The sequence below is a fragment of the Erythranthe guttata genome, chromosome 9 (genome assembly GCF_056151865.1).
Source record: "Erythranthe guttata isolate IM_541 chromosome 9, IM_541, whole genome shotgun sequence".
NCBI classification, from domain to species: domain Eukaryota; kingdom Viridiplantae; phylum Streptophyta; class Magnoliopsida; order Lamiales; family Phrymaceae; genus Erythranthe; species Erythranthe guttata.
Window position 1 is genome coordinate 16,437,831 of NC_142541.1, and position 16,001 is coordinate 16,453,831.

The window sequence follows — 16,001 nt, forward strand, 5'->3', positions numbered from 1 at the left end:
CCCATTGTAAGAATAAATGTTGCACATATTCTACTTCACCCTAATTTTAGCACACACCCACATAAACATAATTGAACATCTCCATGTGATTAATAGCTGTAATTAAATAATTATAACTTATAAGCTCCAAATTTATTAAATCAATATATTCTCTCTTCTTTTTTTTTTTTTTTTTTTTTTCTGCATAGATAAAAAAGATTCGTGGTAGACACAACGAATCTCCACCTATACATGCACATTTTTCAATCACATAATTTCATCATTTATTACTCATTGACTTATTATTATACAATACAATAAATTATTATATCATTTATTACAGTACAAGAAAATTAATTATTACAATTTCTCAAAATATAATTAAAAAAAAAAAAAAAAACCTGAATTAATCAGAACATATGCTTGTGATCAAGAGCATAACGAGAGGGATAAGTATTGAACGAGAGACCCATCACAGGAACAGCGAAAGAACTTTCTAGAAGCATCCTCTGTTGAAATGACTGAATTGCCCCGCTGCCTTCGATCATCTCCTTCACCAAAGAATCATAGTATTTCTTCAGTTTCTTCAGCATGCAAGCATACTTCAACCTCAGCCACTTCAGCTTCGCCCTTCTGCACAGCCTCACGATCGAGAATCCACGCCGCCCGGGTTTCTTGCCGCCGCCGAGGCGGACGGTGGGCAGTCGCTGCCTTCCGCGGCGGAGCGCCGCCCACCGGAAGGAGGTGGAGGATTGGCGGTGGTGGTGAGGTGTGCTGGGTTTTTTTAGTTTGTTGTTCAAAGGTTCTGTCTCTGAAGACATTTTTTTTCTTGGAAGAGAGAGAAAGTGTAGAGAGAGAGAGAGGAAGGTGATCACTATATAATGATATATAAATTATAATGTATACGTATTCCCATGAATATATGTATTTTTTAAATATATATAGGAGACAAACTTTAGTTGTCCTATTATTTTTATTTTAATTATTAAATTTCATAATTATTTTTAATTAATAATGAAGTAAGATAGGTGTGAATTTATTGTAGAGTTGAAAATTTGAGTAAAATAGGGATTAGAGGGTAGATAGGGAGGCTCCTAGGTTCCTCAATTTGTAATAAAAATTTAATTTATAATATTTAACAATCATAATAATTAAATAATTTGTTGAGTTGGCTACTCTAATTAATTTTTAATTTAATTACTTTTTAATAGATTTTGTATGTTGGTGACACTATAAGGAGTCATACTATGTGTGTATCTTTTTAATTACTTTGGTCATAGATAAAATTAATTAATTGTCTACTTAAATGGATTATATATATAGTTATTTATTTATTTATTTTGGAGAAAGAAGGGAAATTGATGAAGAGTTAGTGCGTCATACAAAATACATGTTCACATATTAAGGATTTAAAAAATGAAAGAATTGGGAGATTATTGCATCACACTAATAACATGTTTGATTAAGTTTTGTTGGAATTTTTTATTTTCTTAATAATAAATTAATATAAAAAAAAAAACCGACCATTTTGCACTAATATAATTTTTTCTTTAACTAATTATACCATGATCAAAAAACTTTAATGATTTCAGTCGGTCTATGAAATATCAGGCCCTGTGAAATACATGGGTGATTTTAAACCGTAGATTTATATAGATAATCACTCATTACTAAACACACATACAAATGTGTAGATTTACGGTTTAAAATTCGGAATGTAGTATCCACAAAACTATATTAGCCGAATACTTACAAGAATTGATTATTTTATAGTATTGGCCGACAATTAAAATAAAAAAAAAACTAAATGTATTTGTATTCATGACAAAAATGAAACTACAACCAAGAAAAATACAAAGTTAATCTATATAAACTTAATTAGATGATTATAATTGTGTATGATTATTTTGTCTTTAACTAACAAAGGCACATCAGCAAACATGATAACATAAATAATTTGCCTGACGTTTGATCCGTAATATTAGGGCTGGGACTGGGTTGATTTTTATCCACCAACCGACCCATTACCGACCATTTTTTTAGTTGGATAATCAATTTTTAACCGACCCATTGAATCGGGTCGAAAATTTCAACCAACCCATCTATAATGGGTCGGTTGGTGGTTTCTAATATTAACAAAAGTTGGTTGACCGATAATTATCAGTTATCCAACTATACTATTAAAATTTTATTAAAAATATAAAATAAAGGCCGTGTTTTCTTAATTGGTTATTGAAATTATCAAAATAATTAGTATTTTAAATTTTAAAACAATCAACAAAGGAATAAAAATTGACCTAAATCTTCAACTAGTTTCTTTATGCCCAACCTTAAACAAAAAGCCCAAAAACCCCACTAAATCTCCTGTGCCTGTTTGAAATTACTTTGAATTTCCTAATTATAGTTTTTCGTTAAATTGTTATTAATTATTTTGAACTGATAAATGATGATCGCACCGTAGCATTACGCAAAATGTGGATATTTTTACTCCAAAATTTGATTTTTTTAAGTGAACTAAGTGGCGGGTATAAACCATCAACCGACCCATTCCGGAACCAAACATTCGGTTGCCAACCATCATCCGACCCACAAAGGTTGGGTCGGCAACGATTTTCAAATTTGAGCAAAACTGGTTTGACGGATGGGTCGGTTTTTAGGCTGGTAATCAACCGACTCAACCCAGTCCCAGCCCTATGTAATATAACCAAAAGAAAAGGCTAGATTTGTAAATTAATCATTATGTCCTTAATAAGTGTGAAAATAAATTTAAGAGGGTAGTTTTGTAATTTTAAAATTGGGGGTCATTTGCTGTATTGAAAGTAGTACAAGGGGGGGCATATGCTATATTGAAAGTACAAGGGGGGCATATGCACAAACTTCAAACCACAGGGGTGTAAATGCTATTTACACTAAAATAAATAGATAACTGTTATCTCCAGTCGGCAAAGTATGATGTCAATTCATATGACTAGGCATGCTTTTGGATAATAATTTTGAAGAAATTATATTAAATGCTAATTTATTTGGGTTAATTAATTTATGATGGACTATAATTTAATTGGGCTTTCCATAAATTGGTGTGGGCCTAAGCTTATACATAGTGCATGATAAATACAAGCTCCATAGTATAACAGTGGGCTAAGCTGAGCTTCTCTTATATATTTGTCAAAAATAAAAATTAAAAATTAACGTCGTCGCCTGAGAGATTCGAACTCTCGCGGGGAAACCCCATGTACTTAGCAGGCACACGCCTTAACCACTCGGCCAAAGCGACTGTTGAATATTTATTGAGAGTCAAATTAAATATATCCTACTTCATTTCCTACCTTCTGTAACTGCTCTACTGTTGAACCAAGTCTCATCAATTAGACAAATTGTTTACAAAATCACAACAAAAGGAGGATACCACAAATTGGTATTAAAAGAATATGTTCATGAGAAAACAACAAGAAACACACATAAAAATAGATCATTGAAAGCTGAAGAAGAGAAGATCAACACTGAAAATCACAAGTCTTTAAAAAAAAGTATTGCAATAAAAAAGGTACATTGCTTACATTTAAATCTCCTTCCACTGTCTCAATATACCTCCAACAAGAGACAAAGCATTACAACATTAATTTAGTAGAGAAGAAAACTAAATAAATAATGTACAAACCATCACATAACTTATACATCAGTTTCCTAATGTACATAAATCCTTATTCCACATACAAGAGAATAGATTAACAATGAAACCCCCCTCCCCCCTCTCCAATTTCTTTGCACCATCCCCCCCACCCCCTTTCGATCAACACGGCTCGATTATTGTATCGTTAGAAATCATCAACCATCAACTTCACATTGCCACCGCCGAGCTCTGGCGCCACACCGCCGCAATCGGGCTCCTCACAAGGTGGCTGCCATCGCTCCACTCGATCGACCCGAACGAAGACTTGGCACTGCCCACAATCTCCAATCCCGAAGAAGCATTCGAGCTGCTCTTGAAAGTAACTTCGTACGACAACTTATCCTCCGTCTCACTAAACACCAGCTTGCTAGGTGAAACACTCACTTCCACACCCGGGGGAGCTCCAACTCTCACCTCGTAAACTGCATCCACTTCACTCCCCACATTTGTCACCGTCCTAGTATACTTCACAACACTCTCCTCACCGTAAAACACAACCGAAAATGAAGGGTAGTTCAAATTCCCGGGAGTTTTGAACCCTAGTTTATCGCAATCTACCAAAGAAGCATTCTTTGTGAAAACCGAAATCCTCCTCGAATCATACCCAATAGTGCACAAGAACGCTATGTAGTCGGTGGTATCCAAGTCGTAGACCAAACCCGGATCAACGGCCCGGTTTGGATCCACGTGACCTGCCCCGTGGACAAACGGGGTCGACTCCGCCCCGGTGGCGAGGTCCGTAATATTGGCGCCGGTGTTGTCCAAATTGTAAGCTGACGTCATCAAGGCCGACTTGATAGCTGCGGGCGACCATTTCGGGTGAGCCTTTCTGAGAAGAGCAGCCAAGCCGCTTACGTGTGGGCAAGACATTGAAGTGCCTGAAATGATGTTGAATGCGACTCTTCGTGAATCGGATTCCAAATCAGTGGGGCCCACGTAGCCGGTCCAGCCAGCTAGGATGTTGACTCCGGGGGCAATTACGTCCGGTTTGAGAATCTCGGCGGTTCGGTAGTTTGGCCCACGGCTAGAGAAGGAGGCCACTCGAGGGGCTGGTGGAGAAGTGCTGATGACTGTTCCTTGGAATGTGATTGTGGCGGTCGGATTTGGATCGGATTTTACGTAGGCTCGGATTTTGTTTCCGGCGATTTCTCCGACCATTGTGGCTGGGATGAAGTGGGCGTCGGCGAGGAGTTCTTCGGCGGAGTCGGCTAGATTTGCGAGAATCATTCCGGCACCACCTGCTAGGTGGACGGCGTTGCCTTTCTCAGCTCTGGCGTTGCCGCCGCGGTCGCAGATCACGATTTTGCCGGCGACTTTCGAGGAGTCGAGGGTGCCGGAGTAGCAGTATCTGTTGCCGCAATCGGCGGCGTAGACCAGTGGAAGGAGTTTGTCTCCGAGGGGTTCGCCGGCATACAGTGAGACGCCGGTGTATGTGGTGTTGTCGCCGAGAGTCACAACCGCCGGAAAGTCACGGTCGAGAGTTGAAGCGCCGACTGTTAAAATCCATGGAGCGATATTCACGGCGGTGTATGGATCTGGTCCAGAATTTCCGGCGGAGCAGGAAACCACGATTCCATGCTCGGCGGCGGCGAAAGCTCCGATTGCGATGGAATCGTAGTCGTACTGAGGTGCGTGGCCGCTAGAACCGACTGAAAGTGAAATCACGTCAACGCCATCAATAACAGCCTGCTCGAACGCTGCTAATATGTCAGAATCGTAACATCCAAAAGTCCAGCAGATTTTGTAGACTGCGATCCTGGCTTTGATCGCCATGCCTCGAGCTTCTCCCTCCGCGTACCCTAACAAACTGGCGTTCGCCACTATAGATCCGGCGGCGGTGGAGGCGGTGTGTGTTCCGTGGCCCTCCGTATCTCTGGGAGACTTCGATTCGTTCGATTCCTCCATTGTTGTACCTCGCGAAGCTTCGTACCCTAGATAAAAAGCTTTTGTGCCGATGAGTTTCTTATTACACAACGTCGCAGGGAAATCAGCGGCGTCAACGCAACTACCCTTCCAATGAGAAGGAACGGGGGAGAGTCCTTCATCGGAGAAGCTAGATCTCTCCGGCCAGATACCAGTATCGAGAACTCCGACGATGACGTCATCGGCGTAGTCGGAGTTCGGCCACAGGCCGAACGAATCGGCGAGTCCCAAAAACTTCGGGGTGTGAGTAGTGTGCAGGTACCGGACTGCGTCGGGGACGACGGAGACGACGGCGGGAACACGGCGGAGAGCATCGGCCTGAGAAGCGGATAATCGGGCGGAGAATCCGCGGACGGCGAGATCGTAAGTGTAGAGGATCTCGGCGGGGCGGTGGTGGGGAGGGAGGGATTTGATGATGCTGGAGTACCAGTGGTGGTGGGTGGAGAAGGTGAGAGGCTTCTCAGATTTGATGACGTGGACGATGAATGTCTCCTGGCCGGCGTCGGACGAGAAGGCGGAAGTGAGGAGAGAGAGAAAGAGGAGAGAGGAGAGAGAGTAGAGAGAGAATAAGGCCATGTTTGGATGAGGCTTCATTCCGGTGAAATTGGAGTGAGAGTGGTGCAGAGTGGAGGAGATGAAATAGAATATTCTTTTGAAGCTTACCTGATTGGTGGGCTGTTATTGGGCCACGTTTCGGTGTTTCTATTCGTTGATGGACTTTTTTTGGAGATATATTATTATATTCTTTTTTTGTTTATTTTTTAATACTTCCACCAATAGGCTGTCAGTAAATATTTATTGTATTTTTTTTAAGTATTAATAAAGTTCAAGAAATAATTGGAGATATTAATTTTTAATTATTGAGGAATGGTGGCGATATTATGTGAGTGGCTATTTGTTCTGATTGATCGTAACGTGTAGTTTGAAATGTGTATAAACTATTATTTTTGCATAGTCGTGCTGTTTTACGCAATTAAGTTACCGGCCGTATTAATTTTGGCAGATCGAAATCATAATCATATTATTAAGATAACTACAATTTGTGTTATCTTGATAATTAAGTATTTGATGAATAATAGTAATTAATTAAGTTGTTGTATTAAAAGATTTATAATTTGAATAGCAGCCCATGCCAAACTTTTATGGAGGTAAAGGAAAGGGGTGGTTGGTAGATTGATGAGGTGGTAGTTGCAACTTTTGTCACCTATTTGTCTTAGCTAATATAAACCTCTATAAATTAATTAACTTTTATAAATTAATTTAGTCGGAACTAGTAAAATTCTATTAATTTAGGTAAATATTAAATTATTAAGATTCAATACATTTTCATAAAGTCTGGATCGGGATCTAAAAAAACTACTCCCTCTGTTCCACAATAACGGTCTCTTTTTAAAAATATTTTTGTTCCATATTATCTGTCACTTTAAATTTCCAATACTGCATTAAATGCATTTTTTTAACTTTATTAATGAAACTCTAATCATTAATTTTCTCTTATAAATCATTAAAAAATAAAAGTTGTTTTAGTCATTTTTATGTGATTTTTCTAAAATCAAGATATAATTATTGAGTTTCTTAATCTTTGTAAAAAGTGAAAAGAGACAATTATATTATTTAGGAAGATAGGGAGTATTATTTAGAGGGAGTATTATTTAAGCAATGAGATTCAACTATAGTATATAAATCCCCACAAATTAGAAGTACAAATCATGTGGATGTACTACCACCATTCATAAATTAAAGTACTACTTTTTCTATTTCCAAAAAAATAGTCCATTTGTTCAGCAAGGGATATGACCTAGCAGTTGCAGGAAGTAGGGGTGAGCAAAAAAACCGAGAAACCGAAAAACCGAACCGAAAACCGAAAAAACCGAGCCGATATATACCGTCCCGACTTAAAACCGCATATACGGTTAATTTTTTTTGAAAAACTGAAAATATCGGTTTGTGTATGGAGAATAAAAAAATTACCGAACCGATTTCCCGAACCGAACCGATTTATACACGAATGTCTTTTTCAATATATAGTATAAATACTTACACTAACGTGCCTCTATCTTTCGAGCGCCTCCATGTGACATGTTTTTCTAGTAATTAATTTTGGATTGTGACATGTTTTTTATTAGTTAATTTTCGGTTGTTATTTGTTAATTTTCTCTAATAAATATAATGGAAGTCCAAAAATATCGGTTTTATGCCGAACCGGTTCGAACAAATAAACGAAATCGAAACCGAAAATAAACCGAATTATACCGATACCGTTAACCGAAAACCGAAAAACCGATTAACACCGAACCGAAAAAAACCGACATATTCGGTTTTTAAAAACCGAAAAACCGATATTATCGGTACGTGTTTGGTTTATTGGAAAAACCGAGCCGTACCGACCCGTGCACACCCCTAGCAGGAAGTGAACTTGTGTCAATTGATCCAAGTTCGAATCCTCTTACAAACAGTTACTAGGTCGAACTTAAACTAAAAGGTTAGAACATGTTTGTAAATTTCACAAATTTTAACAAATGTAAATAGCTACTACATATGTGTTGTGTAATAATGAACCTAGACAAAATACAAAGTGATGATATTTTGTCTAGGTACATTTATCAACATACCCACGCATAACATGCCGTCTTCAATTTTTATTTTAATTCAATAATTGAAAGATCACGTAATACATGGAGCAAATTAATATCGAACACGTGTTCACATCACGTCCGTTCGACTTGATTTCAAACACACTTCACCTTCGAATATGACAACTTCATAAATCAATAATCACAATATAGCAAATAATATAGCAAACCTGATTAACTAGTCTCTTTTTGCAAGAACTGAACTCAGTACATGCACATTTCATGGTCGTGGAAATACGAAGAAAAAAAAAACGGGTGAAAAAACCCAAAGTAATTCGTAATAACACGAGCGCACTATCGCGTGGTATTAAAACGAGAAAGAACTTAAATAGGCTTCCGAAACTGCGTTTAGTTAGCTAGGCGATACTCCCGTTTTAAGTATAGTTTCATTTACATGTCATAACCACAATAAAACATAGAACGAACGTTCGATTATATGAGGTACTACATAGTACATACCGTTCACGCAGAAACGACTGCCGTAAATTGCCATCAACTAAGCCCAGTCAGACCCATAGCAGATCCCACGCGAGAAGAAAGAAACACCAAATATATAGCAATAAGTCCAGCTCCGAGCATCTTATTAGGGCGCATGTCGTTTCTTGGTAAAATAACGAGAGCCCAAATAAGTCCGGACAAGAGAAACCCCAGAGTGTAGTACAAGCTCGTGTCACGTGGAACCGTAAACGCACCGGGTTTCTCTGACCAGGCACCCAAAAGCATCGAGACGCCCAATCCAATAAGCGTATTGAACATGGGTCCTGCGTAGCATCCAGACATGGCAATCTGCACTCCATCTCCACCGTTCATCGAGAGCGCAACGTTCGAGACCAGATCACCCATCGAGTTTCCCCAAGCCAGTACGGTCAATCCTAGTATCGAAGGATTGACGCCTAGTATCACGCCTATTCCGACTAGCAGAGCCACGAGCTCGTTCGCTATCATGTAAAACCAAACGATGCTCATGAAGAAACCTCCTAATACCCACGGGAGTAAGAATTTGTGAGGCGGGTTTTCTGGCCTCGTGTGCTTATATGCCAAAACGCAAAGAGTGCAGCCAATTAAAACCCCCACGACATATGCAGTTATTCTACTTTGGGAAGTCGTGCGTTCTTGAGTACTCCATAGGCATGCGAGAAGAATCGGTGCGAACAAAGCACAACCCACCGCGTATACCTTCGACCAGTTTTCCTCCTCCACTAGAGGAATAGTTAATCGTCTTGGAACTGTTAAAGGCAACTCCATGAGTGCACATAGTCTTGAACAGGATAAAGATGGTTCCTCTGTAACTATGTCTTCGTCGGTCCATCCCCATAAACTCTTGTCACCATCGGGTATCTTTAGCACTTGGTTCGAATATATAGCCACATTCGAAGCCCACATCCACTGAGGCAAGGAGGCATGAGACTGCACCCCATCACTATCTGTTTCGAGTTCGAGCAACGAGCTGTACATGGATTCATCCTCGTGGCTCGCTGAAAACACGCTTCCTCGAACCGGAAGCAAAGGGGTGACCACATCCAGTTTCAGCTTGTGCGCTTGCTCCCTCAAAACCTCGTTCGCAGCCACAACAAAGGCGTAAACGAAATATATCGATACAAAGGCAACGGCTGCTCCAACGCTCACTTTCCCCACGAACAAGATCAACAAAAGGGCCGCAAGTGTGACGATGAAAAACATAATATCCCGTACAAAGCACTTTTTATCGATCCGAACATCTTGATCAGCTACGCAGAGGGAAACAACTCCAACAACAATGCAGGTAACAAAAACTGCTCCACCAAGGACACTATTAAGTCCGACCTCTCCAGTTCCAGTTCCTACAAAAGACGCAATACTAGCAAACACATCAGGCGCACCATTTCCGAGTGGAAGCAGAGCTACCCCTGCAACTGTGGGAGAGAGCTTCAAGAGCTTCGAAAGTTTCTCTAACGAACAACAGAAATAATCCGCTGCGGTGTTTCCCAAAAGGTAGAACAATGCAGCGAGCCAAACAGCCAACACCAAAAAAGTCCAAGCACTCTCATTGCAACCACAGTAGTAGAACTTTAGGTAATCTAAAAACCCACCCAATTTGCAGCTAGGGTTTGCTTTCAAGAACTCACAGCTACTATTGTACCCCGTGTGATCAAGCAACCCCGAACAAAATTCGGGATCTTTAGCATCCACGAAATTACGATCGGTGCCATTTCCGTTAACAGGAGAATCTGCAGTTAATTCAATCATTCCCCTCCGAACCGCGGAGAATCCCCCTTTTGAGCTCAAATTAGGGCTTAATACGGAAGATGATTGCCCTAAACTTGGACTCATCACAAATTCCCCATGATTGAAGAACAATACAATCAAAACTAGGCAACACAACCCATGAAAAATCCCTCTGAATCGAGGACTTCTTTTACCGCAAAAAAAATTCAACTGCCTCATTTCCCCCCTCAAATTACATGTAATTTCATCTCTATTTGTACAATTCACGTAAAATTGACTTTGCACCAATAATACAAGCTTACGAATTCAATTCACGAGCAGCTTAACAAACCCCAGTCCAGAAAAAAATCAACCGACGAGAGAAGAATTATGTAAAATTTAACTAACCTCCAAATATCGAAGATGTGTTGGGCGATTCAAGGGGTAAAAAGGAGTTGAAAACTAGGGTTCAAATAAGGTAATTCGATCAAAGGTTAAACGCTTATGGATTGGGAATTTGCTTGTAATAAATGCTTTGATTTTTCCCTTTCCGATAAGCTTTCCGTCACCGGGATATGAAGTATGAACAGATGATTCCGTTAATTGATGCCTTGTTTTTTTAAGTTAAATCTTTTTTATGAATTTTGCCCGATTAAAGCTAAATTAAGTAGTTAAAATATATATAAATATTATTTCATGAGGTCTTTGTAATATTTTTAGAATTGAGGGATCTTTACTTAATTAGATCAATATCAGGGGAAGAAAATGTAATCCGCTCAATATTTGGTTAAGGGTGAAAGTGTAATTGAAAAAACATTGTTGTTCAAATGGCTAAAATTTTGAAATTAGAGGGGGGCTAGCTTTAATCATTTCAAAATTAGAGGGGTCTAGCTTTAATTATTTCTAACCACAAAGAGGTATATGTAATTTACTTAATTTTTAGTTTGCCACCTTTGCCATTTTACCTTGTGTGTATCTGGTCTATATGAAAATACACCTGATGCAATACAACGTGTGATTTAAAAATGTAGATATATACAAATAACTATGCGCTAAATACAGATATACACATGGGCGTGTGTTATTATGTGTATACCTATAGTTTAAAATCACTTAGTATATTTCATTGAGTGTATCATCTACGAAACCGTGTAGATCCGTTATATAAAAAAAAAAGACTTTTAAAATATTTATAAATTGCACATTTAGTTCGCTGCAGTTTAAACTATTTATATTTCAATTAATTGTTATGTATTTTTTTTAAATTGTCATGCATAAATTCATTTCATTTAGTTAATTGTCATGCACATTTTTTTTAATACTAGGTTTAATAAAGATCATTTTTTTAAGAAAAAACTTCAACGTAATTCTCAAAATAATTTGCGTATTTAAATTAAATGAATATTATAAATTATTAGAAAATAGAATAACTCAAAAACTAATATTAGCAAGGACAAAAGTGGTTAAGATAAAACTACATACGTATATTCATTAATGAAGGATAATTGTGGGCAAAACTATATGTTAAATTTTTTAATCCATATTTGAAATATTCATTATATACTATTTTCCTCTAAAATATGGACTTAATTTGTAAAAATACTAAATTTCAGGGATCAAATAATAATTATCTTCACACTGTACAGTATTAGTATTTACAATATGGGGCCTAAGTTATACAATATATACCGGGTAAGCCTCAGCTACTTTCCCTTTTTACCATACAACACACATTTCTACCCCCAACAAGAAGAATTCTCAGCCAACACGTCTCTTCTTCCTCCATCGTCACCATTTATACAATCTCACTGTAAGTTCTGATCAATTCCCAAATTTAAACAATGTCTGAATTGAGTACTACTTCTCCTGCATACGGTACAACTAGTTCTATCGGCTGCGAATCTGCATTTAACTCGCGTTTGTTTTTTTTGGTTTTATTAGTTCGATCACAGTGTGAAATTAGAAATTTTTAGATTTAGTTTTGAAGTTTTTTTTTTAATTCTGATTTTTTGCAGTAATGAGTTTCGGAAAGAAAGAGCACGATTTCCTGAAGGAGATCGGGCTCGGGCCGCGGAACTTGGGTTGTTACGTTAATGGCGTTTGGCAAGGGAATGGGCCCGTTGTTTCTACTATGAATCCTGTTGATAATCAGGTTTCCTCTTCAGCTGAAATTTCAATTTTAATTTTGTAATTTAATTTTCCTGAATTGTTTTTTTGTACGGTCACCCTGCATGGAGGAATTACCTCAGTAGAATTACGATTTGGGATTAATGCATTAATGTATGGATCCAAACTGATCTTAATTGGTTTATCCTCGATCTAAAAAATATGATAATTTCAAGTAGAATTCCTAATCATTTTTACGTTTTCGGAAATTCGGGACAGAATTTTGCCTATTTTTTTAGTATTTTTCTTAGTAAATCATTTAATTATTTCTGGATTTAGCCAATTGCTGAAGTTGCTGAAGCATCTATTCAAGACTATGAGGAAGGCATGCAAGCATGTGCCCATGCTGCAAAAATATGGATGCAGGTTTCGTTTTATTATTTCACAAATTAATCGCCATTGTACATAAGTTTCGTTTTCGTATTACTTTTTTTTTTTTTTTTTTTTTTCTGATGAGAGTTGCTAAGCTTGTTTCAGATTCCGGCACCAAAGAGAGGTGAAATCGTGAGGCAGATTGGTGATTCGTTGAGAACCAAGATTCATCACCTTGGTCGGCTTGTTTCTCTTGAAATGGGAAAGATACTAGCAGAAGGAATTGGCGAAGTTCAGGTACTTTATTTTATCATAATAAAATATGGGAATCGAAACAAATTGGTCGATGCCTGAGAATTTCTAAAAAGCAAATTGTCGCTCATGCGGCAGTTCCGATTACGGATGTGTTCTTCTCTTTATGACGTGTGGTCCGCCCATAGTGTTGCAGAATATTCTTAGTTTTTATTTTTTATTTTTTATATTTTTATTTTTTCATTTTTTATGTTTCGTCTTTTATATTATTGTTTCTGTCAATAACCCTTAACAATTCTTGAAAATGCAACTATTTAAGACGATATTTGTTTAGCTCGTCTCTAATGTTGGGGGCAATGCTATTATTTCAGGAAATAGTTGATATGTGTGATTTTGCTGTGGGATTAAGTCGTCAGCTGAATGGATCCGTTATCCCTTCTGAACGTAAGCTTAATTACTTGCAACCATCATTCACAGTATTAATCACATAACTTAATGCTTAAAAACTAGCATTTATTTATTTATTTATTAATTATGGTTACTCTCTTAACAGGACCGAATCATATGATGTTGGAGGTATGCTAGATATCGTTGCTTTCACTATAAGGTCATAATTTAATGTTATTGTAGTACATTGCCGTTTTATAATCTTGTTATTTTCTGTCACTGCACAGATGTGGAATCCTTTAGGGATAGTTGGTGTGATTACAGCTTTCAACTTCCCTTGTGCAGTTCTTGGTGAGTCTATATATATATATGTGTATATATATACTAGTTTCTTGTATATGTCGAAATTCTAATATTTCTTTATGGTGTGTGATTTTAGGATGGAACGCATGCATTGCTCTAGTTTGTGGAAACTGTGTCGTCTGGTGAGCCCTTTGAGTTCGGTCATTACTTGTGGTTTATTTCATTTTATATTTTTCTGACAGACACCTTTAAGGAAGAACAAAAAACGGTTACAAATAATTCCTGTTTTACTCATGCCCGTAGTTGACACGTTTGCTCTGTTTTGAATCTCGATGTCGTAATTGTATAATATTTTTTCAGGAAGGGTGCTCCAACGACACCTCTGATTACCATAGCTATGACAAAAATAATTGCTGGAGTATTGGAGAAAAACAATTTACCGGGGGCAATTTTCACAGCATTTTGTGGTGGTGCTGAAATCGGTCAAGCTATAGCAAAAGATCCACGCATTCCTCTAGTTTCGTTCACCGGGAGTTCACAGGTATTAACATGCACTGCCCGTTTTATGTACAGTGGCTGTAAGGAATATAATTAAGACCATTTCATTTCTTCTTGTTTACGTATTTTGTTTGAGTGCGTTTGGTTCAGGTGGGTCTAATGGTCCAGCAAACAGTGAATCAAAGATACGGCAAATGCCTTCTTGAATTAAGTGGAAACAATGCTATAATAGTGATGGACGATGCCGATATCGAACTTGCTGTTCGCTCCGTTTTATTTGCCGCTGTCGGTACTGCTGGTCAACGGTGCACCACATGCCGTAGACTGGTAATATAACATTCTTTTTTTTTTCTTTTTTATTTAAAGAAACTCAAACCTTTAAATTTATCAATCTCTTTTGTCCTGAAAATGAAGCTTCTTCACGAGAGTGTTTATCAGAAAGTACTTGACCGATTAGCCGAAGTATACAGACAAGTCAAAGTAGGAAATCCTTTGGAGAAGGGTACCTTAATTGGGCCTCTGCACACTCGTGCTTCGCGCGAGAATTTCGCAAAGGGAATTGAAATAATCAAGTCTCAGGTATGCGGTATCTCTTGCTGAGTTATTAATTATTTATGCTCATTTTTTTTTAAATTACTCTGGTTAATAATAATTAATTACCATATAAATGTCTCGCAGGGAGGAAAGATTGTTGCAGGTGGGAGTATTATAGAGTCGGAAGGAAATTACGTCCAGCCCACCATAGTTGAAATTTCAACGAGCGCTGAAGTTGTTAAGCAAGAGTTATTTGGTCCAGTTCTTTACGTCATGAAGTTTAAGGTTAGCACTACGATTTTCAGTTCCTTCGTATCTGAAACAAAATTCCAGTTATCGATTTCTAAAATGATTGTAATGTTTTTTCGACAGACGTTGAACGAAGCGATTGAAATAAACAACTCTGTACCTCAAGGACTAAGTAGCTCCATCTTCACCCGTCGGCCTGAAATCATTTTCAAATGGATCGGGTGAGTAGAAAAAAATCTATATAAACATTGTTTTTTAATATATAGTTTCGATTAAGTGCTGACATGGATAAATTTGACACAGTTCTCAAGGAAGTGATTGTGGTATCGTAAACGTAAATATTCCGACCAACGGAGCTGAAATTGGCGGTGCTTTTGGCGGTGAGAAAGCTACCGGAGGCGGCCGTGAAGCTGGGAGCGATTCTTGGAAGCAATATATGAGGCGATCGACTTGGTAAAATTTCGATTTTTTTTATTATATTATTCTTTTTTATTTATTTATTTTTTAATCTTTTCTACGCAGCACTATCAATTATGGGAGTGAGCTTCCTCTTGCTCAAGGAATTAACTTTGGGTAATAAAATAAGATAAAATACGACGAGCAATAAACCTCGGCGAGTGAAGTAACCGGAGATTTTTCGCTGGTATGTTTTGCTAGTTCCAACTTTGCTCTCGGCATGTAATAATAATTTTGAATTCTAAACCACCATTTAAGTTTGTTTCTTTTCTTGAATAATTATTTGATTTTAATTTAATTGGAGTTCGTTCAAAATGATTGGGATAAATAAAACTGTGATTGGGACTCCGGAGATGGCGGAATAAATATATGAGATTGAAATAATAATTAACACAACTGTCACTATTCTAAAATTTAAATATATATTTTTTTAAATAAAAAGTATTGAAGAAAAT

The 16,001-nt window shown here is 37.7% G+C and overlaps 4 protein-coding genes and 1 non-coding gene across 6 annotated transcripts; 1 reads left to right on the top strand and 4 right to left on the bottom strand.

Annotated features, from left to right (window-relative positions):
- Positions 1 to 238: 238 nt before the first annotated feature.
- LOC105975601 (uncharacterized) lies at positions 239 to 867 on the bottom strand. Its single transcript, XM_013000799.2, has one exon. It carries the CDS (start codon positions 798 to 800, stop codon positions 390 to 392), a length of 411 nt encoding a protein of 136 aa, XP_012856253.2. The 5' UTR covers positions 801 to 867; the 3' UTR covers positions 239 to 389.
- A 2,304-nt stretch (positions 868 to 3,171) lies between these two features.
- On the bottom strand, positions 3,172 to 3,253 carry TRNAS-GCU (transfer RNA serine (anticodon GCU)). The gene has a single exon. It is a non-coding gene; the product is annotated as a tRNA-Ser (tRNA).
- A 225-nt stretch (positions 3,254 to 3,478) lies between these two features.
- Positions 3,479 to 6,172, bottom strand: LOC105975758 (Subtilase family protein). The gene has a single exon (XM_013000985.2). It carries the CDS (start codon positions 6,164 to 6,166, stop codon positions 3,818 to 3,820), a length of 2,349 nt encoding a protein of 782 aa, XP_012856439.2. The 5' UTR covers positions 6,167 to 6,172; the 3' UTR covers positions 3,479 to 3,817.
- A 2,340-nt stretch (positions 6,173 to 8,512) lies between these two features.
- On the bottom strand, positions 8,513 to 11,044 carry CCX4 (cation calcium exchanger 4). Its single transcript, XM_013001240.2, has one exon. It carries the CDS (start codon positions 10,627 to 10,629, stop codon positions 8,698 to 8,700), a length of 1,932 nt encoding a protein of 643 aa, XP_012856694.2. The 5' UTR covers positions 10,630 to 11,044; the 3' UTR covers positions 8,513 to 8,697.
- Positions 11,045 to 12,073: 1,029 nt separating this feature from the next.
- On the top strand, positions 12,074 to 15,861 carry LOC105975985 (aldehyde dehydrogenase family 7 member B4). Of its 2 annotated transcripts, none has more exons than XM_088823167.1 (15): positions 12,074 to 12,199; positions 12,405 to 12,541; positions 12,835 to 12,921; positions 13,033 to 13,164; positions 13,491 to 13,563; positions 13,673 to 13,695; positions 13,794 to 13,857; positions 13,946 to 13,991; positions 14,170 to 14,350; positions 14,458 to 14,634; positions 14,722 to 14,886; positions 14,986 to 15,126; positions 15,214 to 15,311; positions 15,394 to 15,543; positions 15,613 to 15,861. In XM_088823167.1, the coding sequence occupies exons 2-15, from the start codon at positions 12,407 to 12,409 to the stop codon at positions 15,665 to 15,667; spliced, it is 1,527 nt and encodes a 508-aa protein (XP_088679293.1). In that variant the 5' UTR covers positions 12,074 to 12,199; positions 12,405 to 12,406; the 3' UTR covers positions 15,668 to 15,861. The 2 variants fall into 2 exon arrangements, with proteins under 2 accessions (XP_088679293.1, XP_088679292.1); XM_088823166.1 differs by having other exon boundaries at positions 12,128 to 12,264.
- Positions 15,862 to 16,001: the final 140 nt, after the last annotated feature.

Excerpts from the sequence above, each read along its gene's own strand:
- CCX4 (XM_013001240.2), bottom strand. The coding sequence starts at position 10,629 with ATGAGGCAGTTGAATTTTTTTTGCGGTAAAAGAAGTCCTCGATTCAGA.
- LOC105975601 (XM_013000799.2), bottom strand. The coding sequence starts at position 800 with ATGTCTTCAGAGACAGAACCTTTGAACAACAAACTAAAAAAACCCAGC.
- LOC105975758 (XM_013000985.2), bottom strand. The coding sequence starts at position 6,166 with ATGAAGCCTCATCCAAACATGGCCTTATTCTCTCTCTACTCTCTCTCC.
- LOC105975985 (XM_088823166.1), top strand. The coding sequence starts at position 12,231 with ATGTCTGAATTGAGTACTACTTCTCCTGCATACG. Across the intron at positions 12,922-13,032 it reads CTGCAAAAATATGGATGCAG|ATTCCGGCACCAAAGAGAGG; the intron begins GTTTCGTTTTAT and ends AGCTTGTTTCAG. Across the intron at positions 13,165-13,490 it reads AAGGAATTGGCGAAGTTCAG|GAAATAGTTGATATGTGTGA; the intron begins GTACTTTATTTT and ends CTATTATTTCAG.